This window comes from Rhinatrema bivittatum, chromosome 4 (genome assembly GCF_901001135.1).
Source record: "Rhinatrema bivittatum chromosome 4, aRhiBiv1.1, whole genome shotgun sequence".
NCBI lineage: Eukaryota > Metazoa > Chordata > Amphibia > Gymnophiona > Rhinatrematidae > Rhinatrema > Rhinatrema bivittatum.
The window spans coordinates 24,645,246-24,665,187 of NC_042618.1; the positions used below are offsets into that span (position 1 = coordinate 24,645,246).

General features: G+C 40.7%; 1 protein-coding gene across 4 annotated transcripts in view; it reads left to right on the top strand.

Moving 5' to 3' along the window:
* The window catches only part of PPP4R4 (protein phosphatase 4 regulatory subunit 4), a 553,487-nt gene that overhangs the window by 509,365 nt on the left and 24,180 nt on the right, over positions 1-19,942 (top strand). For all 4 annotated transcript variants that reach the window (XM_029597867.1, XM_029597868.1, XM_029597869.1 and 1 more), the window contains one exon: positions 18,454-18,547. In XM_029597867.1, the coding sequence (XP_029453727.1) occupies positions 18,454-18,547 (94 nt within the window). The remainder of the gene's footprint in view (positions 1-18,453; positions 18,548-19,942) is intronic.

The following is a 19,942-nucleotide window of genomic DNA, read 5'->3' on the forward strand; positions in this document are numbered from 1 at the left end:
GTTCTTACTACATTATTTTGGCTCGGTATTCTTTGCATTTATTCTTTTTTTTTCCTTTTCTTTTTTTGTGAGTCTCCTCAGAAAAAAGGGAGTTTAGGTATTTTTACCACTTTGTTCATTTTCTGTTCTTCTCTACATGTGAAGGGAAAAGGTATTTAAAAACCGTTCAGAGTGTGATTTTAAAATATTGATCCTTGATTTCCATAATCTTAGTCTCCGCTACCTCGGAGTCTCACATGATGTCACTAACTGCAGCATGTGGTCGCATGCCTGCTAGAGCTTTCTTGTACAGACCCATGAAGCTTACATTTTTCTTGTATTCTTTGCCAGAGAAAAAGAAGAAAAAGTACTCTGAGGTACCAAGACCTAAGGAATCCAGGTCAGAGTCTTCTTGGCACCAAAGCTGTGATTTACCGGTATCATTTTTGGGGCACAAAATAGAGAAGAAATGGTTGGTGCCATTCTTTGCCAGTGCTAATGACCCTTGGCGCCATGCACTTTTGCGCCGAAGGGTCAGCAGCATTGTCTCCTGCTGGCACTTTGTTGGTGCTGCATTTGCCTCAGTGCAGAGACTTGTTATTCAAACCTCAGCTTGTCATTCAATCTGAGGACAAAATCACTGTACCAGTATTGGTACCAGAACTGGATACCTTCTCAGTGATGCTCTCTCCACCATCATCACGATACCATCCTTTCATTCAGAAATTATGGTTGGAGTTTGTCCACAATTATATGAAGAATATATCTGCTACTCCTCTACCTTATTCCTTAACGGAACTTATTCTAAAGACTTTCACAAGTAAATTAGATTCTCAGTTGTCCATCCCTCTATCCCAAGCGAAGCATGATGTTTCAATGGAAACATCATGCTCTTTTGTTTCCCAAGGGAGAGACCGCAGTTGCATGAGCCTGTTACAGTACTCACACATTCGCAGGAAGATTCACAATCATCTTACCTCTCATACCCCTAATAATAGGGTTGACCTCAGATCCTTCACCTGAGCCTTCAAGGAGTACATCTCTCCTGCCTTTTTCCAAACTATTGCTGAATCTGTTGCATTTAAGTTGAAGAAAAGGTGGACCCAAGGGAGGACATTTTTGGTGTTCTAAAATGCATACAAATCTCCCAAAACGTTCTCTCTGTTCTGGTGCATAGAGTGCTGCAGGAAGAGCAAGCCAGAATTTAGCAGACTCTTTTCTCCATGCTGTTCTCAAGGAACTTAGACCTTCATTATAAAGTTCAACCCTACTCAGGACATAAGAAAGTACAGCTATCTCACAAATCTGTTCTTGTGGAATTGGCATTAAAGAAAGCAAAACGTTTTACGATGCACTCCAGTACTCCTTCAGGGAAAACGTCAAGGTTACTGAATAACACAGGCAGGAAAGTTTTTCAGTGAACTGTGCTTCAGTCTAAAATTGTGGCTCCTCAATTTCAAATGGTCTAATATTTATACAGTATACTTCAGAAGTTAAGGGCTGCCTCATCTCAGTTCCCCTCAGATGCACAATACCAATTCATACCTCATCAAAATAAAGAGGAGGATCTTGCCAAACATCTTATCAGATCTTCATATATTTGTGATTCTGCTTCAAGGTCTTCAGTCATAGCGATAGTGTCCAGAAGACTCACTCAGTTAACTAAAAACATCTGATTTTAGAGAAGCCATGCTTGACAAATTGGTAGATACACCTTTTTCTGGGGATAACTTGTTTGGAGAGAAAATCAAGAGATGGTTGACCTAACAAAAGATCGCTGTTCAACCCTTCCAATGCTGTCAGTGGCTATCTCTGACCAGCAGCCCCTTCAAAGGAGGTACCAATCACAACCTTATAGGAGATCATATTTTCCTAACAGGAGTTCCAGCTATACCTATATCGGAGGATACACCCACAAGTTTAGCAGCAGCAACAAGACAGACCACGTACATGTGAAAGGGCTGAACAAAGGTCTAATCAACAAACTCACAGAAACCTGACACATGTTTTTGACTACCAACCCTCTCACAACTTCATCCAAGATCATTTAGTAGGGGGTGGGGGGTTATTCCACCACATCAGATCACCACAGTTAAACTCTGGAATTTGTTGCCAGAGGATGTGGTTAGTGCAGTTAGTATAGCTGTGTTTAAAAAAGGATTGGATAAGTTCTTGGAGGAGAAGTCCTTTACCTGCTATTAAGTTCACTTAGAGAATAGCCACTGCCATTAGCAATGGTAACATGGAATAGACTTAGTTTTGGGGTACTTGCCAGGTTCTTATGGCCTGGATTGGCCACTGTTGGAAACAGGATGCTGGGCTTGATAGACCCTTGGTCTGACCCAGTATGGCATTTTCTTATGTTCTTATGTCTGTAACGAATTGGAAATCATTCACAAAGGGTATCGCCTGAATTTTCAGGACCTGTCCCCTACCACTGAACTGATACCTTATTAGTTTCTACTGCTACTACTTCAAATCCTACAAATGGAGCTAGCATCAATACTAGCAGCCAATGCCAAAAAAACCAGTCCCAACTCTAGAAAAGGAGAGGGATTTTACTCCAAAAACTTTCTCATTCCAAAGAAGTCAGGGGTCCTGTATCCTATTATGAACTTAAGAGTTCTAAACCAGCATCTCAAAAGAGAGTTTGAAATGAACTCTCTAGGCACGATTCTTCCACACTTGGAAATCAAAGTTCAGCTAGCTACCCTGGATCTCAGTGATGTTTTCACACACAATTCCATTCACATTGACCACAGGAAAATCTACCTTTCTATGTGGCAGATCAACATTATTAGTAGCGAGTTCTGCCCTTCAGGTTAGCAGCAACTCCAAAGGTGTTCACCAAATGCCTGGCGGTTGTGGCTCCCTGTGTGATGAAAAGCTATCTTTTGTTTTTTCCATATTTAGGCAATTGGCTAATATTGGCCAGATCTTTACAGGAAAGAAGGCGTTCACCCACTACCGTCCACCTGGCCAGAATGAACAGATGGATGATGAAATGCTAGCAGAAATTAGGGAAGCTAACAAATTTGGCAGCAGTATAATAATGGGAGATTTCAATTATCCCAAAATTGACTGAGTAAAAATCATATCAGACATGCTAAGGAGGTAAGGTTTCTAGATTAAATAAATGCCTCCTTCATGGAGCAGCTGATCCAGGAACTAATGAGAGAAGGAGTTATTTTAAACCTAATTCTTAGTGGAATGCTGTAATTAGTGCAAGAGATAATGGTAGTGGGGCCACTTGGCAACAGTGATCATAACATGATCAAATTTAAGGAGTGGAAGGAGGACAACCAATGGGACAGTGCTATAACGGGGTACAAATTATATCACAATGACAGAGAGGAGCACCCGGGAGGCGGTGTGGAGCTTTATGTCTGGGATGGCATAGAGTCCAACAGGATAAACATTCTGCATGAGACTAAATGCACAATTGAATATGGGTAGAAATCCCTTGTGTGTCGGGGAAGACTATAGTGATAGGAGTATACTACCATCCACCTGGTCAAGATGGTGAGACTGACAGTGAAATGCTAAGAGAAATTAGGGAAGCTAACCAAATTGGTTGTGCGGTAATAATGGGAGGCTTCAATTACCCCAATATTGATTGGGTAAATGTATCATCAGGACATGCTACAGAGATAAAGTTCCTGGATGGAATAAATGATAGCTTTATGGAGCAATTGGTTCAGGAACCGACGAGTGAGGGAGCAATTTTAGATCTAATTCTCAGTGGAGCACAGGATTTGGTGAGAGAGGTAACGGTGGTGGGGCCGCTTGGCAATAGTGGCAATAGTGATCATAATATGATCAAATTTGAATTAGCGACTGGAAGGGGGCAGTAAGAAAATCCAGGGCTCTCGTGCTAAACTTTCAAAAGGGAAACTTTGATAAAATGAGAAAAATAGTTAGAAAAAAACTGAAAGGAGCAGCTACAAAAGTAAAAAATGTCCAAGAGGCGTGGTCATTGTTAAAAAATACCATTCTAGAAGCACAGTCCAGATGTATTTCACACATTAAGAAAGGTGGAAAAGCAGGCAAAACGATTACCGGCCTGGTTAAAAGGGGAGGTGAAAGAAGCTATTTTAGCCAAAAGATCTTCGTTCAAAAATTGGAAGAAGGATCCAACAGAGGAAATTAGGAACATGCATAAACGTTGGCAAGTTAAATGTAAGACATTGATAAGGCAAGCTAAGAGAGAATTTGAAAAGAAGTTGGCCATAGAGGCAAAAACTCACAGTAAAAACGTTTTTAAATATATCCGAAGCAGAAAGCCTGTGAGGGAGTCAGTTGGACCGTTAGATGATCGAGGGGTTAAAGGGGCACTTAGAGAAGATAAGGCCATCATGGAAAGATTAAATGATTTCTTTTCTTCGGTGTTTACTGAAGAGGATGTTGGGGAGGTACCCGTACTGGAGAAGGTTTTCACGGGTAATGATTCAGATGGACTGAACCAAATCACGGTGAACCTAGAAGATGTGGTAGACCTGATTGATAAACTGAAGAGTAGTAAATCACCTGGACCAGTTGGTATACATCCCAGAGTTCTGAAGGAACTAAAAAATGAAATTTCAGACCTATTAGTAAAAAGTTTAACCTAGCATTAAAATCATCCATTGTACCTGAAGACTGGAGGATAGCTAATGTAACCCCCATATTTAAAAAGGGCTCCAGGGGAAATCCGGGAAATTACAGACCAGTTAGCTTGACTTCAGTGCCAGGAAAAATAGTGGAAAGTGTTCTAAACATCAAAATCACAGAACATATAGAAAGACATGGTTTAATGGAAGAAAGTCAACATGGCTTTACCCAAGGCAAGTCTTGCCTCACAAATCTGCTTCACTTTTTTGAAGGAGTTAATAAACATGTGGATAAAGGTGAATAGGTAGATGTAGTGTACTTGGATTTTCAGAAGGCGTTTGACAAAGTTCCTCATGAGAGGCTTCTAGGAAAAGTAAAAAGTCATGGGATAGGTGGCGATGTCCTTTCATGGATTACAAACTGGCTAAAAGACAGGAAACAGAGAGTAGGATTAAATGGACAATTTTCTCAGTGGAAGGGTGTGGGCAGTGGAGTGCCTCAGGGATCTGTACTGGGACCCTTACTTTTCAAAATATTTATAAATGATCTGGAAAGAAATACGACGAGTGAGGTAATCAAATTTGCAGATGATACAAAATTGTTCAGAGTAGTTAAATCACAAGCAGATTGTGATAAATTGCAGGAAGACCTTGTGAGACTGGAAAATTGGGCATCTAAATGGCAGATGAAATTTAATGTGGATAAGTGCAAGGTGATGCATATAGGGGAAAATAACCCATGCTATAGTTACACAATGTTAGGTTCCATATTAGGTGTTACTACCCATGAAAGAGATCTAGGCGTCATAGTGGATAACACATTGAAATCATCGGTTCAGTGTGCTGCGGCAGTCAAAAAAGCAAACAGAATGTTGGGAATTATTAGAAAAGGAATGGTGAATAAAATGGAGAATGTCATAATGCCTCTGTATCTCTCCATGGTGAGACCGCACCTTGAATATTGTGTACAATTCTGGTCGCCGCATCTCAAAAAAGATATAATTGCGATGGAGAAGGTACAGAGAAGGGCTACCAAAATGATAAAGGGAATGGAACAGCTCCCCTATGAGGAAAGACTAAAGAGGTTAGGACTTTTCAGCTTGGAGAAGAGACGGCTGAGGGGGGATATGATAGAGGTGTTTAAAATCATGAGAAGTCTAGAACGGGTAGATGTGAATCGTTTTTTTACTCTTTCGGATAATAGAAAGACTAGGGGGCACTCCATGAACTTAGCATGTGGCACATTTAAAACTAATCGGAGAAAGTTCTTTTTCACTCAACGCACAATTAAACTCTGGAATTTGTTGCCAGAGGATGTGGTTAGTTCAGTTAGTATAAATGTGTTTAAAAAAGGATTGGATAAGTTCTTGGATGAGAAGTCCATTAACTGCTATTAATTAAGTTGACTTAGATAATAACCACCGCTATTACTAGCAACGGTAACATGGAATAGACTTAGTTTTTGGGTACTTGCCAGGTTCTTATGGCCTGGATTGGCCACTGTTGGAAACAGGATGCTGGGCTTGATGGACCTTTGGTCTGACCCAGTATGGCATTTCTTATGTTCTTAAATTTGACTTATTAACTGGAGGGAAAACATTAAGGAAAACTAGTGCTCTAGCATTTAACTTTCAAATGGGAGACTGATAAAATGAGGAAAACAATTGGAAAAAAATTAAAAGATGAAGCTATAAAGGTTAAGAGTTTACATCAGACATGGACATGGATGTCCAGGTGGGCACCCACCTCAGCACCAGTGATCATCAAACGGTATGGTTTAATATCACTAAAAGAATAGGGAAAAGAAACACAAAGACCCGAGTTTTACAGTTCAAAAACCCAGACTTTGAGGAAATGGGGAAGTACCTGGAGGAAGAACTAAAAGGATGGGAGAACGAGAAAGATGTGGAGCAGCAGTGGACCAATCTAAAAGGAGCAATCACCAAGGCAATTACTCTATATGTTAGAAATGTAAAGAAAAGCAAAAGAAAATTGAAACCTATCTGGTTCTCAAAGGAGGTAGCTGACAAAATTAAAGCTAAAAGAACAGCATTCAAGAAATATTAAAGATCCCAAAGGGAGGAACACAAAGTTGGCAAAAAGTCAAGCGGAAGAGAGGACTGCCAAGGAGATAAAAAATGGTGACAAAACATTTTTCAGATACATCAGCGAAAAGAGAAAAGTCCATAGTGGTATTGTGAAATTAAAAGAGAGAGAGACGAAGAAATGGCAGAAATATTAAATGAATACTTCAGTTCTGTGTTCACTAAAGAAGACCCTGGAGAAGGACCATCTCTACACAACAAGAAACTGGAGGGAAGTGGAATAGATGAAAATCCTTTTACAGTAGAAAATGTATGGGAAGAGCTAAAGAATCTGAAGGTGGACAAAGCCATGGGGCCTGATGGGATTCATCCAAGGATACTGAGGGAGCTCAGAGATGTTCTGGCGGGTCCGCTTTGTGACTTGTTCAATAGATCCCTAGAAACGGGAGTGGTACCGAGAGATTGGAGAAGAGCGGTGGTGGTCCCGCTTCACAAGAGTGGGAACAGAGAGGAGGCTAGTAACTACAGACCGGTTAGCCTCACTTCAGTGGTGGGAAAAGTAATGGAGTCACTGCTGAAAGAGAGAATAGTGAAATAACTACAGTCCGGAGAATTGATGGACCAGAGGCAACATGGATTCACCAGGGGAAGATCCTGTCAGACAAATCTGATTGACTTTTTTGACTGGGTAACCAAGGAATTGGATCAAGGAAGAGCACTCGATGTCATCTACTTGGATTTCAGCAAAGCTTTTGATACGGTTCCGTACAGGAGACTGGTGAATAAAACGAGAAGCTTAGGAGTGAGTGCTGATGTGGTGACCTGGATTGCAAATTGGTTGATGGACAGAAGACAATGTGTGATGGTAAATGATACTTTCTCTGAAGAGAGAGCGGTTTTAAGTGGTGTACCGCAAGGATCGGTGTTGGGACCGGTCCTGTTCAATATCTTTATGAGCGACATTGCGGACGGGATAGAAGGTAAGGTTTGTCTTTTTGTGGATGACACTAAGATCTGCAACAGAGTGGACACGCCGGAAGGAGTGGAGAGAATGAGACGGGATTTAAGGAAACTGGAAGAGTGGTCGAAGATATGGCAGCTGAGATTCAATGCCAAGAAGTGCAAATTCATGCATTTGGGGAGTCGAAATCCGAATGAACTGTATTTGATGGGGGGGGGAAAGGCTGATGTGCATGGAGCAGGAGAGGAACCTTGGGGTGATAGTGTCTAATGATATGAAGTCTGCAAAACAATGAGACAAGGCGACAGCAAAAGCCAGAAGAATGCTGGGCTGCATAGAGAGAGGAATATCGAGTAAGAAAAGGGAAGTGATTATCCCCTTGTACAGGTCCTTGGTGAGGCCTCACCTGGAGTACTGTGTTCAGTTCTGGAGACCGTATCTACAAAGAGACAAAGACAAGATGGAAGCGGTACAGAGAAGGGTGACCAGGAAGGTGGAGGATCTTCATCGGATGACGTACGAGGAGAGATCGAAGAATCTAAATATGTACACCCTGGAGGAAAGGAGGAGCAGGGGTGATATGATTCAGGCTTTCAGATACTTGAAAAACTTTAATGATCCAAGGAAAAAAATCAGCAGAACCAGAGGTCACGAGCTGAGGCTCCGGGGAGGAAGACTAAGAACCAATGTCAGGAAGTATTTCTTCACGGAAAGGGTGGTGGATGCCTGGAATGCCCTTCCGGAGGAAGTGGTGAAGTCTAAAACTGTGAAGAACTTCAAAGGGGCGTGGGATAAACACTGTGGATCCATCAAGTCTAGTGGGCATAAATAGAGAGGAGGCAGCAAACACTGCACGGAGCGGCAGTAGCCACTGAGGCATTCACGGAGCGGGATGCCAGTGGCCAGTGGTTGGTGTTCCACTTTCATGCAACAAAACACTGCACGGAGCGGCAGTAGCCACAGAGGCATTCACTGAGCGGGATGCCAGTGGCCAGCAATTGGTGTTCCACCTTCACGGAGCGGAAGGATGGAGGGCTGCCATCTCAAAAAAAAAACCAAGCAAACAAAACAGGGGTGGGTAAGGGGCAGGGGTGTGGCCTGCTGGTTGCGGCGGTTGCTACCCCTGATTGAGCTGGATGTTCACTAGGATGGCGCTGCTCTCTGCATTGGTGGAGGGTGGAAGGGAATTGGGGCCGGAGGGTGCTGGAAGCCAATAGAGACGGGTGGGAGGGAGAAAAAGGGGGAGAAAAAAAATGGATAAACTGCGTAGCTTGCTGGGCAGACTGGATGGGCCGTTGGTCTTCTTCTGCCGTCACTTCTATGTTTCTATGGACATTGTTTAAAAATACCATCTTGGAAATCCATACAAGATGTATTCCTTGCATTAAAGAAAGTGGAAGGAAGTCCAAACAACAATAGCATGGTTTAAAAGTGAGGTGAAAAAAGCTATTAAAGTCAAATGAACTTCTTTCAAAAAATGGAAAAGGATCTAAATTAAGAAAATAGGAAAAAGTATAAGCACTATCAAGTTAGATGCAAAATGTTGATAAAGCAGGCAAAATGGAATTTGAAAAGAAGTTTGTCATAGTGGCAAAAAACTCATAATAAAAACTTTTTCAAATACATCTGAAGCAGGAAGCCTGAGAGGAAGTTAGTTGAACTGTCAGAAGATCGAGGGGGTAAAAGGGGCATTTGAAGTCAAGGTCATAGTGGAAAGATTCAATTAATTCTTCAGTGTTTAGGGAGGAGGATGTTGGGGAGATACACATACCAGGAATGATATTTAATTTTGATGATTTGGAGGAACTGAAACAAATCACGATTAACCCAGAAGATGTAATAGGGCAAATTAAGAAACTAAAGAGTAGCAAATCATCTAGACCAAATTGTATACACTCCAGAGTTCTGAAACAACTAAAAAATGATATTCAAGCCCTAATTCTAGTCATTTGTAAACTACTATTAAAATCGTCTATTGTACTTGAAGATTGGAGGATGGCTGATGTAATACCAATCTTTAAAAAGGGCTCCAGGGGTGATCCAGAAACTATAGTCCAATAATTCTGATATCAGTGCTGGAAAAAACTCATAGAAATTATATTAAAGGCCAACATTACAGATAGATATGGTTTAATGGGACCTAGCCAACATGGATTTACCCAAAGGAAGTCTTGCCTCACCAATCTGCTACTTTTTTGTGAAGGAGTTAAGAAACATGTGGATAATGATGAGCTGGTGAATATAGTATATCTGGATTTTCAGATGCCGATTGATAAAATCTTTCATGAGAGAAAATTAAAAAGTAATAAAATAGGAAGAAATGTCATTTTGTGGATTGCAAACTGATTAAAAGATATGAAACAAAGAGTGAGACTAAATGGTCAGTTTCCTCAATGGAAGAAGGTAAATAGTGGAGAACCCCAGGGACTGGGGCTTTTTAATATTTTTATAAATGATCTGGAAAAGGTAATGAGTATAGTCATCAAATATGAACATGACACAAAATTATTTTGATTGGATAAATGACAAGCAGATTGCGAGAAATTGCAGGAAAACCTTATGAGACTGGGCATCCAAATGGCAGATGGAATTTAATGTGGAAAAGTGCAAAGCGATACACATAGGGAAAGATAATCCAAACTGTAGTTGCTGAACGTTAGGTTCCTGTTGCGTCCGTAGGTGGCAGACAGCTGCGACTGCTCTGCCTTACCTCTTTTCTTCCCTTTCCTCCTCCTTGGGCAAGATGGCTGCTTCCAGTCCAAGTGCCAAGGGCCTCGGCGTCTCCAGCTCAGCATGGGCGTCCCAGTCCGCCATGCTCATTCCTGTGGCCTCCTAGGGTGCGCGCGCGCGCGCACATCTCCTATGCTCAAATACACGTCATGGCGGGAACCTTGGGGGCGTCCCCACCGCACGACGTCAATACCTCTGGGTATTTAAAGCCTCCGCTACGCTTCCACTTTGAGTTAGCAAAGACTCCGGTTTAGCTACTCTGATCGCTCTAAGCTGCATGCTTAGACGCTGCTCTACACTCCAGGGCCTCGCTCCGTTAAGAAGCTCTAGGCACCCGCTCCTCAGGGGTCTCTCGCTTTTCTCCACCCTTCGGGGCCTCTACTAATTTGACAACCACTCCTCAGGGGTCTCTCTCTCTCTGTATTCATTTCAGGATCTACGGACTATCTGGTACTCGCTCCTCGAGGGCCTTCCAGTCTATGTAACCTTCAGTCCCACCATCTTCATTACCAGGAAGACACCTATGTTGCGTCCGTTGGTCCTAGATGGCTTCATCCCGTTTGCCTCATCTTATTCATGGCTCCTCCCACTTACCTGGGAAAGATGGCTACTGCCGCTTCTACAAGCCGACCTCTCTGGCGTCCCCAGAACGGATATGGTGCAGCCTCCCGCCATTGCTCCTCCCAGGTATCTACTAGGGTGCGCGCAATCCACGTCTTTGTACCACCCTTGGCACGAACCTCGAGGGCGTTCCCTCATGCTGACGTCACGCCATCCGGGTATATTACCTTCACAGATTTGCTAGCTCGTTGAGTTAGCAAGGACTCAAATCCGTTCCTGTCTACGCTACTCTGCCGCTTCCGTGCTGCCGCAGGAAGTTCTCTCATTGCCCTTCGGGGTAACTGCTAACCTGGGTACCTGCTCCTCGGAGGCCCTCTGCTTTATTTCAGGTGCCTTACAGGGAACAGGTACTCGCTCCTCGAGGGCCTGCTCTCCCTGCCTCGGTGCCTGTACCTTCTACAACATACCTGGTGGAATCACATACCAACAGCTAACACCTAGTGAGTACTCTAACTTTCAGTCTATCTCATCCACAGTATCTCCTCACTGAGAGACCTGCTGCGGAATCTCCTGATGTCATCAAGGAGAGAAGGGCTCCCTCTGCCGAGGTCCCTGAGACTACAACCACCTCTGGTGGAGATCATCAAGCTGTCTAATAAAGAACTATCCTGTGTTTTGTGTGTACGAGTCTAGCCCAGTGCTGTGTCTCCTCACAGGGCTCCTTCCCATGGGCGTGGTCATCTCCACAGCACCCAAGGATCCACAAAACACATGTTATCATAACAGCCTACACTATGCTCCTGTGAGTACCTCTACAATCCGGTGCTCCAACTCTACCCGCCAGGCTCGATGTTACCCGTACTGTGGGCTCCCACCTATCTGAACATCTGGGTGAGACTTCAACATCAGAGACTGTTGAACGTATTGGCACCTCGCAGACTGCAGTGCCTTACCTTCCTGCTTCATACCATCTACAGCAGTACAATAAAGCCTTCCATCTACTACATGTCTGCTATCTAAGTTTAGCCTATTGCCATGGTTCTCCACGGGGCCCCTCCCCGTGGGAGGAGTCATCTCCACAATGACCAAGGGTCCACACAATGCCACAAACACAACAGTTCCATACTAGGAGTCATCACCCAGGAAACAGATCTAGGCATCATTGTGGAAAATACATTGAAATCTTCAGCTCAGTATGTGGCGGCAGTCAAAAAAGTGAAAAGAATGTTAGGAATTATTAGGAAAGGAACGGAGGATAAAATGGAGTGTATCATAATACCTCTCTATCACTCTATGATGCAACTGCATCTAGAGTACTGTGTACAATTCTAGTTGTCACATCTCAAAAAAGATAGAACTAGAAAAGGTTCAGAAAAGGGTGACAATATGATAAAGAGAATGGAATGGTTCTTTTATGAGGGAAGACTTAGGTTAAGGCTCTTTGGCTTGCAGAAGAAACAGCTGAGGGGAGATATGATAGAGATCTATAAAATCATGATTGGAATGGAACAGGTAAATATAAATCAGTTGTTTATTCTTTTAAAAAAAAAAAGACTAGGGAATACTCCATGAAGTTACTAAGTAAGAAATTTAAAACAAATCGGAGAAAATATTTTTTCACTCAGTGCACAGTTAAATACTGGAATTTATTGCCAGAGGATGTGGTAAAGGCATTTAATAAAGCTGGGTATAAAAAAGGTTTGGACAAGTTCCTGGAGAAAAAGTTCATAAACCATTATTAACCAGGTAGACATGAGAAAAGCCACTGCTTATCCCTGTGCATAAGGAAGATGGAATCTCTCTACTATTTGGAATTCTGCCAATTACTTATAATCTGGATTAACCACTGTTGAAAACAAGATACTGGGCTTCATTGACGTTTGGTCTGACCCAGTATAATATCTTCTTATGTTCATGCTTTCAACTTTCTATTCACTTAAGTTTATTGTCATCTTCTAAAAGTCTACTCTCTTTCCAACTCATCAACTGAACTTTATAGGAGCATATCTAGACACCATGAAGGGGAAAGCATTTCTTCAAATTCAGAGTATGAACATTATAGTTCAGACTATATTTGTCAAATCAAACATCGGTGTCAGCCAGAACTTTCATGAAATATCAGGCCATATGGCTGCCATAGTTCATCTCACATCTTTCCGAGACTTCATATGAGATAAGTTCAATGGCAATTAAAGTGAGGTTGGAACCAGCACTTGCAGCCAATGTCACATAAGGTGCATCTTTCCAAGTTCTTTATATGTACTTCGAAGTGGTGGACGCAACCTGCAGATTTCCTCTCTGGACAGATCTTTCATCCATCGCAGATTCAACAAGTACTAATTATGGGTGCCTCCACTCAAGGATGGGTATCACATCTCTACTCCATTTGTTCTCAAGGTAATTGGACCACCCAAGAGCAAACATTTCACATAAACTTTCTGGAGTATCTTGAATGCAATTCAGGTCTTCAAACCATCGCTTAAGGGTTTGGTAGAACAAGCACAAATGGACAATCAGGTTGCAATGAACTACAACAACAAACAAGGGGGCATAGGGTCCTCAGAGTTATGCAAAGAAGCATGCAAGATTGGAATTGGACATTGTCAAAAAAATAGTTCTTAGAGCCATTCATTTCCTCGGCAAAGACATACCTTAGCTGACTCTTTGAGAAGTCCTCTTCAACCCCATGAATGGTCCCTGCATACTAACACAACTCAATTTCTTTTTCATCTCTAGGGAATTCCACAAATAGACCTCTTCACAGCTCTGTTCAATCACAAGCTTCCCTTTTACTATTCAAAGAGAACAGTTGTCTAGGGTCCGATGCCCATAGAATCAGGGTCTAATGTATACTGTTCCTCAATACTACTCATATTCAAAACACTTCTCAAATTAAGAAAAGGCAAAGGGAAAATTATATTAATAGCCCCCTTTTGGCCACGTCATATATGGTTTCCATGGCTTCAACATAGTTGGTGTTCAACCTGTACAATTATAAATATTTCCAAATCTTTTAATGCAATGCAACAATATTCTTCTTCATCCAAACCTTCAGACTCTAGCACTCTTGGTATGCAAATTGAAAGAAGACTAGTGCTTTCTATGCCTTTTTGTTTAGAAATTAAGAATTTCATTTTAGCAGACATTCTTACAGGTTGAAATGGAAAAGTTGTTTGGCATGCATCTCAAAAAGAAATATCTACTTAGTTTCTCAAAATCAAGATCGAAGACTAATTCCGCTGAGAAATCACTTAATTGCCATTGCAGCATTATCATCGCCACTTGGAGGGCCTTTCAGTTTCTCAACATCCGATGGTGGCAAGATTCATTAAAGGCTTTTATCATTTCCATCCTCCAAAAAAGCTTCCTTCTGCACAATGGGATTTAAATGTCGTACTGGCTCAACTATTGAAGCCTCCATTTGAGCCATTAGCAGCAGTGAATCTCACATTTTCTTGCAAAGTATTATTTTTTATAGCAGTAACCTTGGCACAAGTGAGCTCCAATCTTTCGTAGTCTATGCTCCCTATACTCGTTTTTAAGAATAGATTGCTACTAAGGACGTATCCAAATTTTTTGCCTATAGTTGTTTCAAGTTTCATTTAAATCAATCCATAGTTCTATCAGTTTTCTTTCCAAAACCTTATGCCAACAGGAGAACGTTATTATTCTATTTAGAAAGTTCTTAATACATACGGAAAATCACCTCAGTGAAACAAAGTCTAGCAATTAAGAAGCAAACTCTTTCCGCCTAGATATAGTAACATAAATAGAAATAAATAAATAAATAACATAGTAACATAGTTTTGATGGCAGCAAAAGACAAAATGATCCATCCTGTCTGCCCAGCAAGTTTCTTATGGAAGTAACTGCTGCTCTGTGCAAATTACCCCAAGATTTATGTTAAGGGTAGTTATTTCTGTAAGCTGTTAATCTTATACGTTTAATTTTACTCTGCGCTTTACTTGACACGTAATACTTTATTTAGATCTGCAATATGTGTTATACTTCTGCTGCTCAATAATGCCCCTATAGTTATGATCCCATTAGTATAACTTCTTTTAATAGAGATCCATGAGATTTGTCCCTCTAGTTATAATTAACCGTGTCTCTCATTTTCTTTCTCGATTAGCTTAAATTAATTATCTAACTTGTTCTCTTCAAGTTAATCTCTACAATGCTAAATTCTTCTTTATATGTCATTGTCATTATTCTCTTAAGTTAAAATGTTATTTGTAAAGCACTGCTGCTAATCGCTATGTTTATTTAGCGCTGTTGCGAAATATTGTTGAATGTGAACCGATGTGATGTTACTAAACAAATGTCGGTATATAAAAGCTACAAATAAATAAATAATATTAGCGATCAAAACCAAGCACTGTCAAACTCATATCAAAATTACTGTTATCAACATTTTTATAGGGTGAGCAGCCTTCTTGATAATTCAGACAATGCTGCTTGAACGTGTTATGCTTTTGGACTTGGCCGTAGAAGCAGTCCTAACTTTTTCCCTAATGTCTGCGTATCAGTACCCCATACCATAAAAGTCAGGACCCTGACTTTTCATCCACCATTGAAACAGAGAGCAATGTTGCAGTTACGTCAAAATCATGAAAGCTAATTGGTTAAGGGTAGTAATCCCCTTGTCTTCTGTTAGGGGTAGTAGCTGTCACTCCATGCAGGTTACCCCCTTGCACTCTTTTCTTCATTTCCACCTCTAGCCTTTAGGGATCCACAGTGTTTATTCCATGCCTTTTTTCATTTGTTTACTGTTTTCGTTTTCACCAACGCTTCCAGAAGGGCATTCCAAGTATCCACCATCCGCTCCATGAAGAAATATTTCCTGATATTGGTTCTGAATCATCCCACCTAGAGTTTCATTTCCTGACCCCTAGTTCTACTGATTGCTTTCCAAGGGATCATGCATCATTAAAACCTTTCAGGAAGCTGAAGTTCTGTATCATATCTCCCCTGCACCTCCTCTCTTCCATGGTATACATTATAAGATCATTCAGCCTATCCTCAGAAGTTCATTTTGGTCACCCTTCTCTGGACTACCTCCTTCCTGTCTCTATCTTTTTGAGATACGGTCTCCAGAACTGAACACAGTATTCCAGGTGAGGCCTCACCAAGGACCTGTACAATGGGATTATCACCTCCTTTTTCTTACTGGTTATTCCTCTCTCTATGACTGCATTTGAATGCTAAGTCAAAGCCCATCAAGTACGAGATACATCAACTTTTTTAGCACACTTTTATTCTGCATCAATAGATGAAGTCTGCAAAGCTGCTACTTAGTCCTTTATCCATACCTCTATAAAGTATTATTGTCCTGAGGACAGTTCCTAAAGGGATTGTAATTGTAGCCAGTTCTTAAAAGCATAGGAGGTAATTTTCAAAGGAGTTATGTGTGGAAATGTAACATACTATGGAGGTAATGTTCAAAGGACTTATATGTTTATTTTTTTTATTTATTTAAAACTCTTCTATACCGTCGTTAAGTTAGATAACCATCACAACGGTTTACAGAAAGGCACGATAATAAAATATGAGTGGTATAGATTACAAATTAATCATGTGCCATCATAGTACGGTAACAATATAATATAATATAATAAACTATGTGAGTAAGTTAAGCCTGTTTGTCAGGAATATATTAGGCGGCTTGTGTAAATGTAACATATTATATCAGTTTTCAAAAGCTCATTTATGCACTTAAAGTGCAAAATCTATTGACAATTCAATGCCATATATCGTAGCTATTTTCAAAAGCCCACTTAACATGGGTAAAGTGCATTTACACATGTAAAACCCAATTTTAAGTGTGTAAATCCTTTTGAAAATTACTCCCTATGGTAGCAATTTTAAAAGCACATTTATTCATAGGGAGAATAACTTTCAAAACTGCTCACATGCTCCCATATATGTGTGTATATGGGTGCATGCAAAGTTGCTACAGTATTTTATAACTTGCGCGCAAATGATATGCGCAGGTTATAAAATACAAATACATATGTGCACAAACATGCTTGCATATGTAATAACTGCAAGCTGCATAAGTTTATACTTATCTGGATAAATAGCGGCACTTACCTGGATAAATTCCAATTTATCTGGCTAAGTAACAGCTTTGCTGCTACATAGCTGAATAACTCTGAAAAATGCTACTTGTCCATCTAAGTAGCACTTTTTGGACTTATCCAGCTATGTAAGATAGCCGTATAAGTCTTTTAAAAAGTGCTATTTAAGCAGATAACTCTTAAAATGCTACTTATCCAGGTAAGTGAGAAAGTCAGATGAGTCTAAAAAGTGCTACATATCTGGCTAAATCAGATAGCTGGATAATTAGCTCTTACATAGCCAGATAAGTAGCATTTTAAGTGTTAGCTGGATACGTAGTGTTTTTTTAAAGCTAGTAGATTTTATAATATGCACATGGCAATGAACTAGTTTGCCCAGTCCTTCTGCAGCTTGTGAAGATCCTCCTGGCTTTTCAGCTGAAGTGCCCCCATTTCACCCAGACCTCCTACTTAGCCATTTTTTCACTTTAAAGATTTTTACGATCACTTACTCCTGATATTGAGCAAAAGTAAAGATACGCCAGCAAGGTGCCACATTTATCTGTGTAAATTGCTTATAAAATAGCAACTTGCTTAGGTAAATGTTGCCCCCCCCCCCCCAGATCACCCCTGGCCTGCCCCTTTTTTACATCTATAAACTTACTCTACAGACTCTAATTTACACATATAAGTTGAGTTTTTAAAATATAAAATACTCACCTATATGCTATTTTGCACGTGCAAGTGCTGTTTTTACACGCACAGGTTTTGAAAATTCACCTTTTAAAATGCTTTTATGCGTGTTAAAACCTATTGAAAATTCAATGGCATATATTGTAGCAATTTTCAAAAGCCCACGTACACGTTCAAAGTCCATTTACACATGTAAATCCTTTTGAAAATTACCCTCGTATTTAATTAGTAGCTGCAACTCTCCCACCACCTACAATCCTTACAATAGCAAACAGTTTTAAATTGCTGTCTTGCAACCCGCAGCATGGTAGTCCCCACTTGTGTGACTGCAATTAGTCCACGGAGAAAGCGAAGTTGCTTACCTGTAGCAGGTGTTCTCCGTGGACAGCAGGACGATTCAGCCATACAGTCCCACCGCCTTCCTCCCCATAGAGTTGAAGCTTAGCTTGTGCAGCGGGGGCTGTGCAGGAATACCCTTGTATGCTCTGAATGACTTCTATGCCTTCCTGAGTTCTGAGAGAGCACAGTCGTGTCAGTGCCATTGGATGACATCACCCAGTTGTATGGTTGCAGGTAAGAAACTTCACTGTCTACTGAAAATTATAGAGGGAATTTGGGAAGATTACTGCGATGGCATGGTTCTAGATTTTTACAGAAGTCCATGAATAGAGTCACATTACTTTAATCAATCATTACAGCAGGCTGCTGTTTCTAATGGGTTGCTGCATAAAAATAAGATAGCTTGAAACATGTCCATGTTCTTCATAAATATATAAGTCAACGATAAACAAAGAGACTGTACTGATTCCCTTGTATGTTTTGTTAATTTGTTCTAGGAAAAGAAGTCAAGAAGACCAAACTGGTTCGAAGTCGATCTTTTAGTCATCATGCAATTAATTCAAAACATGGCACCCTAGAAAAATATCCCAAGTATGATATCTTAACTTCCTGACTATATGTTCAAACAATCACTAAGTACTCTCATTTGGAAAAGCTGCAAAAGTTATGTTATTAAATTATTTTCATTTTGGACATGTTTTACATTCTCATAGTACTTTAGTAATATAATAATAGAAAGAATTTATGACCCATTATAAATATTTAACCACAAAATAAATGGCATTCTGGGAGGGGCGTTTGGGTTGGCAGAGGAAAAATCAGTTTTCAAACATACTTTCCAGTGCATGGTCAGACCATGGATATAGCAATTGGAAGAGACATAGCAACTTTACTTACCCGTATACTTTATAACTGATTTTCAAATGGAAACTACTCAGATAGTTTCTCTTTGAAAATGAACTACAATATGCATGGGTACAAATATAGCCGTATACTTTGCACAAGGGCAGCTTACTGTAAATTTCTCAGGGTATAATATTAGGATCATTTTTTCTGCTTCAGAACTTTAGATATATTACTTATATGGGGATTTAACAGATTATGGGTCTGTGTAATAACCATTAGCGCGCACATTAAAAAAAAATAACATGCTATGCATGAAGAAATTAGTGTGAAGACACAAAACACTGCACGTCTATGAATGAAACTGAGGGCACATCATATGCAAATAAAAGTTTATTGAGCGATCACAAAATAGCAAGCTATGGTACAGCTCAGTGCTATTTAGTGAGCACTTAAAAAAGGCCCAGATCTGGTGCCAACATTTTCAAGCTCCTGCAATTGAAACACCACCACACAGTGCAAGCAGAGGTGCAGAAAAATGAAGGCCATGTGCAGGAGATGACCTAGTACAAATTGTAAGCATAGACCCTTTGGTGATGGATATATTTGATCACATTTCACTTTGCCAAAACAAAACACAGCTAACAGATACCATGTTGCACAAATTCTTATACAGATACATATATTCTTACCACAAAACAATGATTCATCACAGAGGCTCCTCAAGCATTGTGTCATGCCTCAAAATACATGATGTGGAAATGGACAGGTTCCAAAATGCAGGATCATTGCTGTGGGTAGATTGCCATTAAGCACTGCATTCAGAGATCTCATCCTGAACAGCAGTGTTTGCGGTAGGCAGGGGGGCGGGGGCCTACTATACCCCACTCCACCCCTGGCTATTCACAAAAACAGGGGGGCTAACTACCCAGTGTGCCCTTTCCCACAATATTCATAAAGAAAGCTTTCACAAAGCACCAGCAGGACAGAGGAGACATGGAGAAGGGAGAAGAGAAGGTGACAGAGAAGACAATCCATCTTTATTTACACAAGGAAAAATATATTTTCAAGCAATAGATTGCCAGAAGACAAAGTTCTTTGGTGTCATTGTTGGTGTGACCAAAAATCTCAGTAGGCATTCAG